This window comes from Nicotiana attenuata, chromosome 11, assembly GCF_001879085.1.
Source record: "Nicotiana attenuata strain UT chromosome 11, NIATTr2, whole genome shotgun sequence".
NCBI classification, from domain to species: Eukaryota; Viridiplantae; Streptophyta; class Magnoliopsida; order Solanales; family Solanaceae; genus Nicotiana; species Nicotiana attenuata.
In genome coordinates this window covers 27,431,611-27,449,669 of record NC_031999.1, presented here as the reverse complement: position 1 = coordinate 27,449,669, position 18,059 = coordinate 27,431,611, and the positions used below count along the sequence as shown (strand labels likewise).

General features: G+C 36.8%; 2 protein-coding genes across 3 annotated transcripts; both read left to right on the top strand.

The window, feature by feature from the left end:
- On the top strand, nt 362-5,463 carry LOC109234286 (26S proteasome non-ATPase regulatory subunit 6 homolog). The gene is made up of 8 exons (XM_019400202.1): nt 362-590; nt 702-816; nt 2,679-2,769; nt 2,873-3,018; nt 3,119-3,338; nt 3,475-3,583; nt 4,793-4,961; nt 5,072-5,463. Exons 1-8 carry the CDS (start codon nt 455-457, stop codon nt 5,244-5,246), a joined length of 1,161 nt encoding a protein of 386 aa, XP_019255747.1. The 5' UTR covers nt 362-454; the 3' UTR covers nt 5,247-5,463.
- LOC109234285 (uncharacterized protein slr0889-like) lies at nt 6,634-14,433 on the top strand. 2 transcript variants are annotated; one of them, XR_002069171.1, is made up of 13 exons: nt 6,634-6,869; nt 7,429-7,557; nt 8,658-8,852; nt 9,566-9,613; nt 9,687-9,815; nt 10,472-10,596; nt 10,903-11,013; nt 11,684-11,792; nt 11,909-12,027; nt 12,636-12,789; nt 13,600-13,744; nt 14,023-14,150; nt 14,250-14,433. XR_002069171.1 is itself a non-coding variant. In XM_019400200.1 (12 exons), the coding sequence occupies exons 1-12, from the start codon at nt 6,744-6,746 to the stop codon at nt 14,082-14,084; spliced, it is 1,452 nt and encodes a 483-aa protein (XP_019255745.1). In that variant the 5' UTR covers nt 6,634-6,743; the 3' UTR covers nt 14,085-14,433. The 2 variants fall into 2 exon arrangements, 1 of the variants encoding a protein (XP_019255745.1); XM_019400200.1 differs by having other exon boundaries at nt 14,023-14,433.

Here is an 18,059-nt window from a genome sequence, read left to right as displayed (position 1 = left end):
TCCATGAAATTTTCTTTCCGTCATGTATCTAATGTTGCTAATCACGCTTAAAAATATGGAAGGTGATTTTTGCATGTGATTCTTTGATAGAAAGAACCCTATTATTTGGTGTTTCAATTTTTGTTGGCTAGTTTTGGTAAGTCTATGACTAATGGCTAGAGGTTGATAAGTTGAGATTTATTTGGGATATTTGTGTAAGTTTCCTTTAAATTGTGACACGAAATAATCATATTTGTGCAAATCACCTTGTTTTTTGTTGTATATTTGAGTTCAAAATCTGGCCCAAACTTCAGCCAACTCTAAAGCCCATATTAATTCGGGAAAGAAGCCCCCAACCCCCACCCCTTTTTAAACTTTCCCAAGAAGAAAACTTTGTATAAACTCTTCCACAAGAAAGAATCTGAAATACAGTGAAACAAAAAATAGCCAAGAAATAGCAAAGAAAAAGGTAGCCATGGATGCGGAAGAAGGTACACAACAACCCCAGCTTGTTCTTGCACACAAACTCTTCCTTTTGACACACCCAGATGTCAATGACTTGGATAAAGTTCGCCTCCGTGAAGAAGTTTTGGAATCTGTTGTCTCCAATGGTAAATCTGATTGATAATTTTTAGGAAGATTTAGACTTGTTTTGTTAAATTTTAAATCTGTATTTCATTTTGTGGGTTTGAACTGATTTGTTTGTAAATGGGGTTTTGTAGATATGGTTCCGCTGTATGAAACCCTAGTTGCTAATGGGGTTTTGACTGTGGATCAGAATGTTCTTGATGCTATGCGTGCTAAAATTGCCGATGAACTCAAAAAACTCGATGAAAAGTAAGTCTTTTTTTCGTTATTTTTATCTGCATATAGTGTGATTTGATACACTGCACTTCATTTTATTTTCCGTCGGAGTTTTATATTTGCATAATGTTGACATGGGACGATTTGAATGGAGTAACGTGGTCAGTGAGGGTTTAGATAGCCAACCCCAGCTTGCTAGGTCTGAGGCGTAGCTGTTGTTTATGTTGTTTTTGATAGTCTTATTTTTGTTCCTTTTGCTGTATAGTTTTTTGGGTGGAGTGTAGGGAAATTGCCACCCTTTAGAACATATTAGTAGTGAGAATACTAAATATAAGTTGGACATAAATTTGTATCTTTGATGGGATTTGAATGTGAGACCTCTTTGGATAAAGGTTAATTTGACCCAATTTTTGATATACTGAAAGTAATACTTAGATATTTAGGAACTATATGGTACTAAAAGTTGCAGGATCTCATTTCAAGAGGTAAGAGCAACAAGTGATGTGTGGGTTAGCCACACGTTATGAAACCCAACCTCCAACAAAAAACCTGTTATTTAAATGGAGAAGGTTGGAGGGACGGGCTCATTATCCTCCAAAGTTTGAACTGTGCCCATTAACCCCTGGGGATGTGTCGGTCCGGAAAAAGGGTTGCAGAATCTGATTTCAAAACAATTAGATGATCATTTTAAAGTGCAGGACAAAGATCACTTTTTGGATTTCTTGAGATGCAAAATGGGAGAAAATTAAGGAGTGAAGTAGTATGAAGTTAAGAGATTTGATTTTGAGTCCCTCTTATGATGGGGTAGGTGCAGCTTGAGTTGCTATTGCAAGGCTAGTTTTGTTGGGAATAGGGATAATTTAGGTTATTTGGTTTTGGTGGAAGGAGACTGTAGGTTAAGGAATAGAAATAGGTTAAATAGGTAAAGAGAGGGGCTGCACTTGATATTCTAGTCTATTTCACTTGGACATCATATGGTCAGTGTTTTTAATAAGTTCAAATCGTATATATAGATGACATTCTCATCAAGAGAACATAGTAGCCTTGCAGTTTAGAATTCCAAATAATTAGGGTATTGGATTTTAGAAACTTTGCAATACAATATGGTGTTAAAATTTCTTCCAACCTGTAGAGAAGGTCATATTTTGTGGGTTAATTAAAAATTAGTTTCATTCATAGGGTTGTGAAAGTGGAAGGTGAATTATTGGTTTGCTGAAAACCTGTAATCTAAAGATTTGGCTTTTATGTACATGATGGCAATTATAAAAGAGACTGAATGACAACAGGCGGGGGGTGTTGCTGGGAAGGATGTGCTCAGAATGCTATCGAAGCTAAGTTTTATTAGAGGCAAGTAATACTGGCTGGAGCACAGTCTGCACACTTCTATAGTCTAGTTTTCTTTCTCAGTTTTTAGTAAACCCTGCATTCGGGGCAAGAGCGTTTCAGAATTTACCACCTATATTCTCCATATGGTATATCTGAAGAACATGTGAAGTATATTTTGGTGAAACTATGAGCAGTTTCGGCCCTCCTATAGATTTTGCTTGGAGATGGGAAGTGCGCTTGCAATTGTGTATTATTATGGATGTCAATAATCATGATTACTGGTAACGTTGCTATGTACAGTTGGTATCTTGGTTTATCCTAATCTTATGTTTCTTAAAATTTAGAGAAAATAATGTCTTGCTAAGTGGATGGGCTTATCATTCTTAAAAAGGTCATAGTGCGGCATTGTATGGATGAATACTTGGTATATTGTTTTGAGCCAAATTGGGCATACCAGGTTGTGCTGTTTTTGTGTTTTATTATTCAAAGTCGGGGAAAGTGAGAGGAGGGTGTCGGGTTTCATTGTTTTTTACACCTAACCACACATCTAACTTGATACATTCATGAAGGATTGCTGATGCGGAAGAAAACTTGGGTGAAAGTGAAGTTCGAGAAGCTCATTTGGCAAAATCATTGTTCTACATTCGGATTGGTGATAAGGTAGTCTGTCTCTCTCGTCACTCTCAATAATTGCTCAGTTGTTATTTATTCACACTTCACACTGGGCAAATCTCAATCAATCTTTATCTTATTTAAAATCCAGGAGAAAGCACTTGAACAACTCAAGGTGACCGAGGGCAAAACTGTTGCAGTTGGACAAAAGATGGACTTGGTGTTCTATACCTTGCAGATGGGATTCTTTGACTTGGATTTTGACCTCATTTCTAAAAGCATAGATAAGGCAAAGAAGTAAGTAGGAGGGTCTAACAAGTAGTTCAGATGTTATGAGACACGATGTTCTAAATGCCTTATCTAGTTATTAAGCTCACTCCCAATGATTTGCTGACAGATTATTTGAAGAGGGGGGTGACTGGGAGAGAAAGAACAGGTTGAAGGTGTATGAAGGGTTGTTCTGCATGTCCACTCGTAACTTCAAGAAAGCAGCAGATCTTTTCCTCGATTCTATCTCAACTTTTACCACATATGAGATTTTTCCTTATGATACTTTCATATTTTATACTGTCCTTACAAGCATCATTACCTTGGATCGGGTTTCCTTGAAACAGAAGGTATTCAACTGTTACTCCCTTTAATATCCTTGTTTTGTAGGATGAGGGATTTGTGAACTTGAGATTTGTGTTCCCCGGAATGTCCTAGATGTTACTGTGATGAATACTTGCAAATTCATTTTGGTATATGTTGCAGGTAGTGGATGCACCAGAGATCTTGACAGTTATAGGAAAGATCCCATATCTCTCTGAGTTCATGAACTCATTATATGAGTGTCAGTACAAGTCATTTTTCTCTGCATTTGGTAAGCTTTTCCATTGTTATTCATTTTCTCTTTTCATATGTTAAGAGGGTGTTTGGATTGGCTTATAAAAAGCTTTTAAGCTAAAAGCCAAAAGCCATAAGTTGGTAATACCCAACTTTTGGCTTTTGGCTTATTTTTGTACTTTTTATGCCTAAAAGTAAGTGCTTTTAAGCACTTTTTATCATTACCAAACACCACAAACTAAAAAATGCTTAAAAGCCAATAAGCACTTAAAATAAGCCAATCCAAACACCCTCCAAGTGTGCGTTTGTAGTTCGCAATGGTCCTTATCTTTAAGTTAATGTAGATTATGTCCTATAAAACTTGATGGATTTTTTCTGGCAATTTTGACAGAGAATGTAGCGTTTGCAAAGTCTTGATTCTTGATAATCCTGTTTGGAAATTTTGAGTGTCAGATGACCTTGATAGTGAAATAGGTCGAACAACTGTTATACAGTCTCCTAATTTTTTAAAGATTCTTTTTAATATCTAGACAACTGATAAAAGCATGAAGGTATGGCTCTTTATTAGTCATGTGAGTGTTGTAAGCTCAAAAAGACGTAAAAATGAACTTTCTGGCACATATCAACACAAAAAAAATGACTTTCTTTTTGGCACCTGGTTTATATCAGGATGAGAAGATTTTAGAGTATCCACTATCGAAACAAAATAATGCAATTATATCATGGAATGTATTTTTGACCTCAAATAGAGATTTGAATTGGCCTTTTGGATGTTCCTGAGCTTCTGAATATTGCTGGTAGCTCTAATCTATGAACTTTCCAGCAGAATCCTGGAATTTTTCAAATAGATTAGTGTTTGTCAAAAAGCCTGTGCATAGTAGGATATCATTTTCATTAAGAGTTACTCCTAATGCTTGTAAATTTAGTTCCCTTCAGAGCTCTAATACAAATTTGTAGGCCAATTGAATTCGTGTCAGTTTCTGAACTAATTGGCTTATTGGAGATGGGCCAATAAGAGAACGGCTGACCCTTGCATAAAAGAAAGATAAGACTCCTGTTAATGTGTATAGATAGGGTAGTTTAAAATATGATATGTTAGTATTGAGTTACAGAGAGGTGAGCATGCTATATCTATTATACACTTCGACTTGTGATTCACCCTAGAAGTTGATCGCTAGGGTCATGCAGGGCCCTGAATGATATATCAGTTGCAAATGTTTGACTTTGACCTTAATGATGTTTTCAGCTGGCTTGACGGAGCATATTAAGTTGGACCGGTACTTGCAGCCACACTTTAGATATTTTATGAGGGAAGTCAGAATAGTTGTGTATTCCCAGTTTCTGGAGTCCTACAAGAGTGTTACAATTGAGGCCATGGCCAAGGCTTTTGGGGTCTCTGAAGATTTCATCGATTTGTAAGTGCTTTCTTCTTTAGCACCGCACTGAACACTGATGTGTAATGCTCTATGTCGGACTGAGGACTGTAACATCCATAATAATTGAGCATTTTCTTTTTTCCATTCAGGGAACTATCTCGGTTCATTGCAGCAGGGAAGTTGCATTGCAAGATTGATAAAGTGGCTGGAGTGTTGGAAACCAATCGTCCTGATGCAAAGAATGCTCTTTACCAGGCAACTATCAAGCAAGGGGACTTCTTGTTGAATCGCATTCAAAAGCTGTCTCGTGTCATTGATCTCTGAATCAGTTAAACCATCAAGTTTGAAAATGTTTGGTGGCCTGTAATTTTTTTTTTCTTCAATCTCGCGTAGCACTAATCTGGATGTGATTTTCCTTTTCATTTCGAGCTCGCGGACTACCATTTAGTAATTTTATGAAATCAAAGAGATTTTCTCTGTTGGGATACGCGTATATTTTCAAAACATTCAGAGTATCTTCTAAAATCTTATTTCCTTTCAACTTTTTGTGCTAGTGATGATGGATGTGATTGAGAGTTCTATTTAAGTGAAGTTAAAGAATTGGTTTATCACATATCGTATGCTATATTATGTAACACATCTGGATCTTTCACAAAGAAGGGAAACCTTCGAGCAATGGTAAAGTTGTCTTTGTGTGACTTACCGTCATGGGTTCGAGCTGTGGAATTAGCTACTGATGCTTGTATTAGGGTAGGTTGCCGATATCACACCCTCTTAAGGTGCGTATGACTTACTGTCATGGGTTCGAGCTGTGGAATGTATTAGGGTAGATTGCTGATATTACACCCTCTTTAGGTGCCGGCCTTCTCCGCACCCTGCGTGAACGCGTGGTGCTTCGTGCACCAGGTTATTTTTTATCTGGATGATTCACAAATTAGCCATTTATTGACCAAAAGTAAAACTATTAGGAACTCAAGGAAATGAGTTATACCAATTGGTTTTTGGGAAAGATGTCGTGAATAACTTAGTATAGCATATTTTGTATTGACCGAAAGCTATATATCTAAGGTACAACCAAATCTTTTTTTTTTTTTGGGGTTCATGACAGTGAATGACTGAAATACTGTGAAAATAGGATGGGCTATCCAGTTTTCGGACTAGTAATCAAAAAATAGCCAGCTTTTGCAAAGTCATTAAAAAATATTTGCTGAAACACGGAAAGTTCCAGCATAATATGCGGATTATGGAGCTCCGGTGTATAAACTTCCAGCATATTATGTTGGAACTCCAGCACACGGAAAGTTCCAGCATCATATTATGTTGGAACTCCAGTATATTATGCTGGAAGCTCATATATAAAAAATGTGAACTCCAATATACTGGAATATTTCCGGATTTCTAGGGTGTTTTTATTCAGATTTTATCTTTACATGAAAAAGTGGTTGAATTTTGATTACTTTTGAAATTGTGATTATTTTTCAATTACTAGTGGTAAATCTGATTATTTTTAATTTTTAAGCCCTCTTTGGAAATTTAAGTAACATCCAATATCCATCAATTTCAAGAAAATCCCCGGTGCTAACTAGAATTCCAAGCAACCCTCAAGAAAAATTAAATGAAAAGAGAAGAAAGAAATACCAATATTTTCTCAGCCACAAGCAAAAGAATGGGTGAATGGCTATTAATGTCCTTTCAATTTTTTTGTACTATTGAGCCATGCAGGCTCTTTAAAGAAACTACAAAGGGTAAAATATGGTCTCTTTAATATTGGTTTATCTCATTGTAATATAATTTACCAAAACCAATGCCTTGTATAGAATTATGGGAGCCATGAATATTCAATTTGACATTAAGGACTTTCAAGAAAAGCTATCTTCTTGTATCAGACCTTGGCAACGTTCTTTCCAGTTTTGGGTTCGTGTTTCAGATATCTATACTGGTTATAAGGTACTCTATTCATTTTGTAAGTGTGCTGTGTGTACTTTGTTAGGAGAAATAAACCAAGTTGCAGTGTGATATTAATCCCAAATTTTGACCAGATAAATTTGTAAAATTTGAAGAAGTTGGGTATAGATATCAAACTACAAAATGGTAAATCCTCTATCCCATTTTATGTGACTGATGTTTGACTAGATACAAAGTTTAAAAAAGAATGAAAGAATTTTGAAACTTGCGGTCTAAAACAACATTCATGTGGCTATACATCGTCCCGTTAAGGTTAAAATGAAAAGTTTAAAGTTCAATTTTTATAAATATAGAAAGATGCCATTCTTTTGGGGACAAACTAAAAAGGAAAATGTGCCTGGACAAAGGGAGTAATAAATAGTTACATTGTGGTTGAGCTAAATACTCTAATTTAGGTGTTAATTTGAGACTGAAGGAGGAGTACTCTTTTTTTCTTTTTTTTGGTTAGTTATTCTGTGCATTTTCCTTATATATTTGAGAGTTATTTATTGGTTCATTGGGTTACTGAAGTAAATTAGGGGTTTTAATTGCTCTATATTAGGTGTTCCAATTGAGAGTTGGGTTTGCAAAAGATGTGCAAAAACAAGAAGCACTGTGGGAGAGGCAGCATGAGTTTGCAGCTGAGAAGATATATAATATGTGCTCTGACCTTGGTGGCTTCTTCCTAAAGGTATTCAATAAACTGTAGCCAGCTTCCCATTTTTCTTTTTTCAAGAATTGATTCAATCTTGAGAAATTATTCTTGTTATTAACTAGCGGTGGCAAAATGGTTAAAAGAAAACAGTTAACCACCCATATTATCCACTAAAAAATGGGTTGGATAATGAACTTTTTAAAAACGGGTCAAATATGGATAAGAACCATATTATTCATTTAGAAAATGGATAACCAATGAGTAACCAATGGATAACCAATGGGTCTAACTTTTACATTTGTAAAACCTCAAATTAGAGGTTCCTCAAGTTAGGGTGACTAAGAATTTTCCCAAAAGTGATCATATCCAAGAAGTCATGGATAATATGGGTAACCCATATTATCCGCCGGTTAACCCGTTTTTTTATCCTTATTAAATATGAGTCGGGTCGGATAATTGATCCATTTTTTTCATTACCCGTTTTCGACCTGAACCACATCCGACCCGACCCGCCCGTTCGCCACTCCTATTATTAACTACTCCTGCTGTCTCAATTATGTGTCGCACTTTGACTGGCAGTATGGCAAAAAGTTTAAGAAAAAAAAGAAAGACTTTGAAACTTATGGTCTAAAAGCATTCGATAGATAGTTGTGTAGCAATAAATCATCTCATTAAGTGTAAAGCGGAAGTTTAAAGTTAAATTATTTCTAAACATAAAAACGCATAATTATTTTTTGGAACAGACTAAAAGGAGAAGTGCATCGCATAAATTGGGATATAGGTAGTACGAGGAAAGAAAGAAAAAGGAAAGTGAAAGATTGCTGCTTTCCTCCTTTCTAAGCAGTATCTAATGGTTTGTTTTAATATATTTGGTCAGGTTTATATGTTTAATGGACATTGGAATATGTCGGGTGGACTGTTTGCAGTATGTTTGCAGAAAATTTATCATTAACTCTTTTGAGGTTGATGTATTGTGTTAAAATTTATTCTTCTAAGCTCTATAGCAGATAGTAAATTGCCTCCATATTACTCAATGATCAGAGGGTTTAAATTTTCGCTCGACAGTAACAGTTCATATTAAATACTTAGGATATAGTTTTGAGGTGAGATTTGATAAAGTGGATGTGATGTATTAGGTTGCTCAAATCATTGGGAAGCCAGACTTGGCCCCAGCTGCATGGGTGAGAAGGTTAGTTACTCTGTGTGATCAAGCACCTGCTACGCCGTATAACATGGTCAGGGTTGTGCTGGAGAAGGAATTGGGCCAAAATTTTGATGAATTGTTTGAAACATTTGACGTTGATCCTCTGGGTTCTGCTTCTATTGCACAGGTAACTATTACGTTTGATCATAAAGCTCATCGTCGAGCAACTGATGGCAGAGGCAGAGCCAGAATTTGAAGTTTATGGGTTCGAAATTCTCATACCTTTAAGTTATTGGGTTATGAATTAATAATATGTACATATTAAATGAATTTCTTAAAACAAATACATGGTTTGGACCAAAGTGACTGGGTTCAACCGAACCCGTACAGTCAATGCTTGCTTCGCCCCCGACTGATGGGCATTTCTCAAACAGATGTTAAAAATATTGACCTTTCAGCTAGTGTAAACATTTGGATTTATTGAAGTATGTGACTGCCTTGTCTAAAAGCTCAAGTAATTAGAGAGGAGACACATTTATTCATTTATTTTAGGTCTGCAACCTGTTCCCTCACACTCGGGCCGATTCTTTTTCTTCTTTTTTGATAATCTTAGCTGTTTTTGATATGTTCTCATGGATAACAATCTTCAGTATATTCTGAAATTCTATGGTTTATGTAGGGACTGAGCCCTATCTTAATAACAGCAGTAGCTTTAACCTAAGAACCAGTGTTATACATCTCTTACAAGGCCACATGATTTGAACCTGTACGACAGTTCAAAGCCAAATAAAAGACTATTTCTAAATGTAGTATCTTTGAGCTACATTCTAGTTATAAAAAAGAATTAACATTACTTTGCGACTAAGTGGTCCAACTATTGTTTTCTGTACTTGGAATTAGGTTCACAGAGCAAGACTCAAAGGTGATAAAAAAGATATTGTTGTCAAGGTAAGAGAAATTGACTCATAGCATTGCAGCTTTCATGCGATTATAAGGTTCTAAAATTATTGTCTTGCTCAAGGTGCAACACCCTGGGGTCCAGGAATTGATGATGACGGATATCCACAACTTGCAAGCTTTCGCACTATACTTGCAGAAGATGGATATAAAATTTGATCTTTACTCTTTAACAAAGGAAATTGAGAAACAGGTGCGTAAAATTCCTGTATGCATGACTTGTTTGTAACATCAGGCCCTAACTTTTCTGTAAAACAACTGAAAGTAGATGCAAGCATGTTTCCGTAGATGGGACTTCTTTTTAACATTAGTTACAAAACATTGGGTCAGAAAAAATTGTAGGTACTGTTGCTTGTTTAAAGAAAATGGGAACATTGAGGTTTCTGTTTCTTACTTCTCGTCATCTGTACACATTATTATTAGATTTAAGGCCTTAAGATTTCTTTGAGCCTTGTTCTCAACATTTTATTTTGCAAATGATGATTTTTAATGCTTATATGTAAGTTGATTGGCGTTATGAGTCGATGGTCAGAGCTGTTGATTTAAGAACAATAACAATAATACCAGTAGTAGTTAGTATAATTGCAACTGGCATTGAGCTTCTGGACATATATTTGATTTCGTAATTGAATTATCTCCCGTGTGCAGTTAAGTAGGCTAAAAGTGCATTATTTCTTCTTCTAGAGCTAATGACATACCTGATCCAAAGGCGGTTCTATTTCTGATCTGATAGCTTCCTGATGAGCTCATAGGCTGTTTGATTTCTTCTGCCTCCTAATTTCTCATAGTTCAAGTTTCTTCTGTTTATCCTATTGTTTCAATAAACTGATTTCAGTTCTTCCATCTAAGATTGGGTGTGAATTCAACTTTTTGAGAGAGGCTGACGCAATGGATAGAATTCGGCGTTTTCTCTACGAAAATAACAAAAAGTCCCCAGTTATTGTTCCCCGGGTGCTTCGAGATATTGTCACAAGGTGAACTGCTGCTGAATATTTGATCAGTTGATGTTTTCATATTCGAATGTTGGTAGATTTTGATATTCAGTGGACATTTGAGATGTCTTGCTGTTATAAGGTGGATCAAGAGATTGTTGAAAACTAAATTCTCACATCTTGTTTGCTTTCATCATTCCAACTACTAATAGATGTAAGTTAGGTTCATTTACTTTCAACCTCGGTTTGTCTGTACTCTGTTAGATTTATGAACTTTATATTAACAATGTAAGTTCTTTTCATTTACCTTAGTAATCCCTTTTTTTTTTTGTCTAAATTTTGTAATAGGAGGGTCCTAATGATGGAATATATTGATGGAACCCCGATCCTGAAGCTGGGTGATGAAATGTCAAAGAGAGGCATAAGTCCAGATGGTAAAGTTGCAGCAGTGGCAAAGCAGTGAGAAACCAGATTTCTCAGAATGAACTTAGATTTCACGTCATATTTTCTCTTCTCAATTTATTTTGGTCACAATCTCTTTCGATATATTTGTTATCTCTGCAAGACTAAATTTAACACAAAATAGCTGGTTTCTGAATTATTCCTGAAATAACAAACTTTATGGTGATTGCGACACTTGTTCTAGGTTATTACGCCACTTATCTCCACGAAAGATTCTCATTCTACACCTATATCTTCTTAGAGATGAGATTCTTCAAAATCTCTCCTCTCAACCAGAAGAACTTTTGAAGATGTTTCGCCACCTACCTATTTATTTAAGAACATAAAGTATATTCTCAAAAGCTACATAGCTTGAGATGTTTGCCGTACTAAAACGTTCCACCACACAATCTTCACTTTGAACTTCTCAGCTCTTTGCCATGTTAACTGTTGCAAAGAGCTCCCTTTTTTTCAGTAATTCGTCATTAATTAAATTAACGCAGAACTCTGTTATTCCTTCTCAAATATTTCCTAAAATAGAGAAGTCTTTATTCTCTTAATATGACTCTTTCAGTCAATTTATTTTCCCAAACTATCATTACTATTTACAAAGTCAGTAGTTTCCAAGTGTTCCTAGTCTCTTTTCAACGTCATTCAGCTTCTCTTATTTGGTTAATTCTGCATGCAGGAATATTCTTAAAAGTTTGTCCCTGGCATATGGACAGATGATACTCAGGAGCGGTTTCTTTCATGCAGATCCACACCCTGGGAATATTCTAATCTGTAGAGGTGCCGAGGCAAGTATGCGTCTTCTCTTTTTCTTCTTCCGCATTCAGTTCTCGATGATCATATATAATTTGTTCTTGTTCAGAGTGCTGACAAGGATCATGCCATTCTTTTCTTAATTATTAAGGTTGCATTGCTGGATTATGGACAAGTTAAGGATCTTCCAGAAAATCTCAGGCTTGGATATGCTAATCTCGTTCTTGCTATTGCGGATGGCGATGCTACGAGGGCCAAAGAAAGCTTTAAGTGAGGAATTTACCTACAAATCTCCTGTTATATGTTCAAAATTGGTTTTCTTTCCGGTGAAACGAAATTGTGCAAAATACTAAGGGAAGGACTCAAAACCTCTGAATTAAAACCATTCTTCCAACAGAGAAAGTGACTACAATAAATAGACAAGAAAATAGCAGTTTAAGTTCTAGCTAGTCACATTGAAATAAATTGATAGTGGCAATTAAAAACTATTTTCACCCTTTAAAATTTACTACCCATAACTTGTAACTAAAATATCTTCTTTCAGTTTTGAAAAAGAAAATAGGATAAATATTAAGTGGGGGGATGAATCATTGTCATTGAAATGTGAAAATTCCTCATCGGCGGGCAAGATTGTTAATGTCAAACACCCTTTTTCATGTGGAAAAGAAAGCAGCATTAGCATTCTATTTCTATTCAAGTGTGAAGAATGGAAAATGGAGTTGATTTCTTGGAGCAAACCAACTGCTCTTGCGACTAACTACCAAAATGGAAATGGGAAAATTGTTTCTCTAGGATTAATTAGAGTTGTTGCAAAAATTACATTGTCATAAATACTGATATGTTCCTAGTCTTTGAACACCTCCCACTTTGAATGAAAGGGAGCTTGGCATAAACACCCTGAGCAATTGTGAGGATGAGCAGAAAGAAATGCTTAAATTGGCGCAAGGGATGTTTGATACAAAATTACCACCTGGTGTAAAGACCCTGCAACCTTTCTCAGAAGAATCTTCGGTCAAAAAAATTGCAGTTGAGGTACGTACCTGTGCTTTGAACCTCTGGTGTTTACAGTTCCCGACTTTAATCATTTTTAGCAAGGATTGCATATACTAGTCAAGAATCTATGAACTTTGCCACATGATACTACCTGTCTACATTAGGTCCACCCAGTTTGATTAGTCATAGATATTGAAGACAAGAGTTGACACAGCTCTATTTTGATGACCTCGAACTTGAACTTGTTAACAGTCAGTCCCATGTTGGTGCTTCAGTAATAAGGAACTGGAGAAGTATTGAACAGTGTGTAGAAAGAGTTTCCCTTTTAGGAAGGTGGACATACTTTTGCACAATCCAAAAGAGGGGCACTTATGGAATATTCTTTTCACCACTTGATTTTGCAACGTAAAGTAAATGACTTCTTAGAATAGCATTAGGAGGATGAAGTGAATTTGACAAGTAAATTTCAGCATTTTATATATTCATTGTTGAACTCCATGTAAACATAAACCGTCTATGTGATCATAAAGTATCAGAATCTCCTTTTTATCTGGCGCTTCGGACTTGAAAACGGACATTTCAGGAAAAAGAATTACGTTGGGCTAAAGGACTCTGGTGGGAAGTTATAACAAGATGCACAAAATGTTGTAATGAGATGTAAACTAAAAAATGCAGTCTCATTACCTTCTCAAGTTCTTTTTGTTACTTTAGTAAAGTAATGACGCATTGTACAACTCTATCTGCATGTCCTTCACCCGCCTTTCTTATTTGCTGATTAATTACCTATCACGTGTAAGGTTAATTGTGTACCAGGATCAAAGTCTAAAAAACAATTCTATTTGATGTTAGGCTTTTCCAGAAGAACTTTTCTCTGTTCTTCGAACTCTGCAATTACTGAGAGGGCTTAGTGTTGGTCTGGGAATAAGCCATTCATGTGCTGAACAGTGGAGACCTATCGCTGAGGAAGCTTTGTACGATGCTGGCAGATTGACAGGTTAGTCCGTAATACGACGTCTCCCTCTTTGTCCAGTTAATTAAGTAAATCCATATCTTGGCAAGATAATATGCAGTCTTTATATTTGTACCACTTTATTGTTGTTGTAATTTTATATTTGTTGTTGGCTGGGAAAGGAGTTTGTAGTGATACACGGATGATCATTTGAGTGCTATAATCACTACGGTTACTAAGTGAAGTCTTGTTTGATATACTCATTTGTAGCTAGTACAGCTCTAAGGATGAATCACATCGTTATACATCTTATTTTGTTTCAGCTAAAGATATGAAGCGATCACGTGGACATAAAACTAGAAGAAAGCTCGGAAATAACATTTAGCTATGGAGAGGAGCAACTATGAATCAAATTGGAGATGGTCATGTTGCTAATGTTTTGGAGAAAGAGGTTTTCATTTCTATTCATTTGCATTTGTAGCAAAGGTTTTCAAGGACAAGTGCAATTGATTTCATAAAACACTTAATATCTTGTACTTTTTTCTTCCAGCGGCCTTAGAACAAAATCTGCACAACATGGCCTGTAATCAATTGATAATTGCCAAAACAGGTAAAAGAGAGATGTTTTGATTGACCTTGACTCACATCAAACATGTCATTAGTTTCATTTTCTTACCATAAGGTCCTTGTATTTGATGTTTAGTAATAGTGCTGGCCGGGCTAGCTTGCACGTATCTTGATAATTCCAGTGGAAACTCTACCACCAACGCTTAAGCAGAGGAAGAGAATTATTCTCTGTGTATTGTAATGTGAATTATGGTCTCCGATAGTTTTTATCCACTTCATAGACCGAACTATAGAGTCCCTATTGGAAGTGAAAAGAGCAGTAATCATTAGTTTTTCTTCTTGTGACTTAAAAGTTTATTTTTCAAAAAGAGGATGTTTGGATTGGCTAAAAAACTTGTCAAACCAGCTTAAAATACTTTTTAGCTTGTTTGGGCAAACTAAAGGTGAAAAAAAGTAGCTGTCTTTTTAGATTATATCCGTTTATCCATATCCCTAAATATCTACATATAATTTTTATAAGTTATCAAGGCAGTCAATTCCTTTTATATGTCGTTGGACCATCTTTAATCTATTTTCCACGTATTCTTTCGATCATATAGAAGCATTTGCAATGTTTTAAAAGTATAATTTTATTTATTAAAGGGAAAAGGTTCAAATTAATCCTATTCAATATGTCTTACATTTGTTCTTCGTTCGCCTTTCGATCTATAGACATATGCCACAGTTCATCTTTTGATTCATGAAAGCTCACATCATAATTTCGTCCCATATTTACAAGTTGGCTCTACCATACGGTAGAGCTTGTAGACTAACAATAACAAAATATTTGAATCTACCCCTAAACGATCAAATCAATTATTTTTTTGCAATAGTTTGAAGTACGTTCCTTAATAATTAAAAAGATTCAAATATATTATGAACAATTGAAAATGTTCAAATATACTCATGCGAAGCATCTATAGAGTATCAACCAAATCAGACCAATTAAGTGAGAGAGGCATATCTCATATGTTTACCCGTAAAACAGTTTTGTTGTATTTGTTACGTGGTTTATAAACAAGCGAGTTGATTTGATCTAAAAAAATGACAAATAAACTAGATTAAAAATAAGACTTAGCGTTTAAATCAATGGAAATGGCAGGCCTGGCTCCAGGAGCGATGCTTCCGAGGACAGAAATAAGAACAATATACAATAACAAGTAAAGTTATTTTATTTAGCTTGAGAACAGAATGTAGCATAAATTTCGCCAATCATTTCGTGTCTTACAATGGCTGTTGAGTCTACTATTTATAGTTATACCTAGGGAAACAAGATCCTAGGATCAAGCCCCTCTTAAATGACAATAAAGAGCGTCATTGATGAATATGTAACAACAGGCCATGAATTTAAATATTCTCCGCAACGGCTACCTATTTAATGCCAGGAAATATTTTTCATTGAACGTTATCCGATGGCAAGCATTTGATTCTGCTCACGTTGATCATATTTCCTTCGGGGTCAAGACGATGTCAATCACAGTTGTTGTTCCTAGTACTGGTTGTTACTCGATTTATCTTCTGCTTGTCTTCGGTTTTACGTGTCGAACTATTATTCGATCATTAATATAAGCCAATTTTATCCTATACAAATAGTCCCCTTGCTTTCTGGTAACACATCTTTGTGTCACCAAAGATAATTTTATCATTCGATCATTTAATTTGATCATATTTCCTTCGGGGTCATGACGATGTCAATCACAGCTGTTGTTCCCGGTACTGGTTGTTACTCGATTTATCTTCTGCTTGTCTTCTGTTTTACGTGTCGAACTATCATTCGATCATTTAATATAAGCCAATTTTATCCTATACAGATAGTCCCCTTGCTTTCTGGTGACACATCTTTGTGTCATCGGGAAGTTGGTGAAGATTCCTTTCTTGGCGAAATATCTTCTGAGACCTTTTGAACAGTCTCTGACACTTGATAGGACGCACATCCCCTCGCATTTAATACCCCGAACACGTGTTGCCCAATGATTTAGTAATATTTTTGTTGGTTCTTGAGGTAATCATGACCACGATTTTTGTCGTCTATATCTATACTTATACTCATCATCTTACCTCTTTCACTTCCAAGATTTTCACAAGTTTCTTACCTTCTTTGCACTTTAACCTTCTTTTGCTTTCACCTCTTTCCGATTTTCTTCAGAAACTTCATCATCTTCTTTTTATTATGGCTTCTTTTACGCGTCTTTTGAAAATCCTGGTCTTTTCTTCAGTGGAGGCCCGTATAGAAACAAAGATAAAGAAGTTGATGTCGACGTTGATCCTCCCACGGTAAGTACCATCATACCCAAATATTTGAGCACCGTTAATGACTTCCAAGAGAAATTTCCCTCTATGCATCCACGAACTTGGGCCGTTAGCAGGTATCCTTCTTCTATTCACCCTTCTAGTATTCGTACTATGAAGGAGGACTGTAGCTGCCCAGACCTAAACATCATTACTCCTGACCTGGTAGAGCGAGTTACCTTCACCAAAGAAGGTTTTACGTATGTCTACACATACCCCTTCACTTTGGGCCCGTTTTCTTTGAGCGGGGGACTTGACCCCGTGATCTTGAAGTTGTGCCATCGGTACAACGTGTGCTTGACACACGTAGGCCCTTCTGTGTAGCAAATGGTGGCTTGCTTACGCTGGTTGTGTGCGGAGATTGGGGAAACCCTAACCGTGGCACACATGATGAACCTCTACTCCCCCAAAATCTTCCGTGGGGGAGTAATAAATTTCAGTAAACGTGGTCACCATTTCCTGCTTACTAGCGTGGATGATGACAATGACCGTGGGTGGATGGAGCAATTTGTCATCATTGCTACTAGGGATATCATCCCGGCCATAACTCTACCCTTTCCTGAATTATGGAAGCGTTCACATAAGTTTGTAATTTTTTAACCTTTCTTCATCGTAAGGGCCGCAAGACTGTTACAAAGTGATCTCGCTCGAAGTGGTGCCCTCGGGTCTGTTTCTGGTGGGAGCATTTCCTCTTAGTGTCCCTAGCCAGAGAACAAGCGACCAAAAAGGCTGCTCTTCTCGTCGGCTAGGGATAAAATAAGAAAGTAAAGAAGGCCAAACCTAAGCCGGCCACGGCCACCGTGGTCATCGAAGATGACAGGGAAGCTAGTGATAAAGTGGCTTCCCTTCAATGGAGACAACGATCTTCATCAGCTCAATCGAGTCCCTAAACAAGAGAGCTTTTAGAACCGACCTATGACGAGGTCCGAGCACTGTGGGGTGAGATGGATCTGGTTGATAATGCCAACTCCCTTTGCCTTGTCCCCATTGTTGTTTCTGGTCCTGGGAGGTCATAGCCCTAGCCTCTTCTGCCTTTGGTTAATGAGCAACCAGTAATCAGTGCTGCTCCTGTTGCAGCTGCATCTAAAACTTTAACATCAACAACTTCACGCCCCTCTACACCAACTGCACCTTCACCATCAACATCTATTGCACCTCCTCCGCCGGCCATAGATGCTCGGGAGGAGGATGTTTGTCCTCCCCAATCCCCTGACCACGGGAATTTGGGGCACAACTACTCACCCCCCTTCTCCAGATCCCCAAGGAAGGAGGAGCGTCACTCTCTCGGTTTTGAAGGAGTGCCATCTGCTGTCTCGGTCGGTGGAGCTTGCCAACTACTTGAAGCCGTTGGCTTTAGAGAAGGATAAGCAGAAGATACACTCCTTTTTAGGGGAGTGCATGTTGAATAACGCCATGCATAATGCTGCAGCGGTACCGTACTTGCTTTTTTACTGCTTGTTTTTTA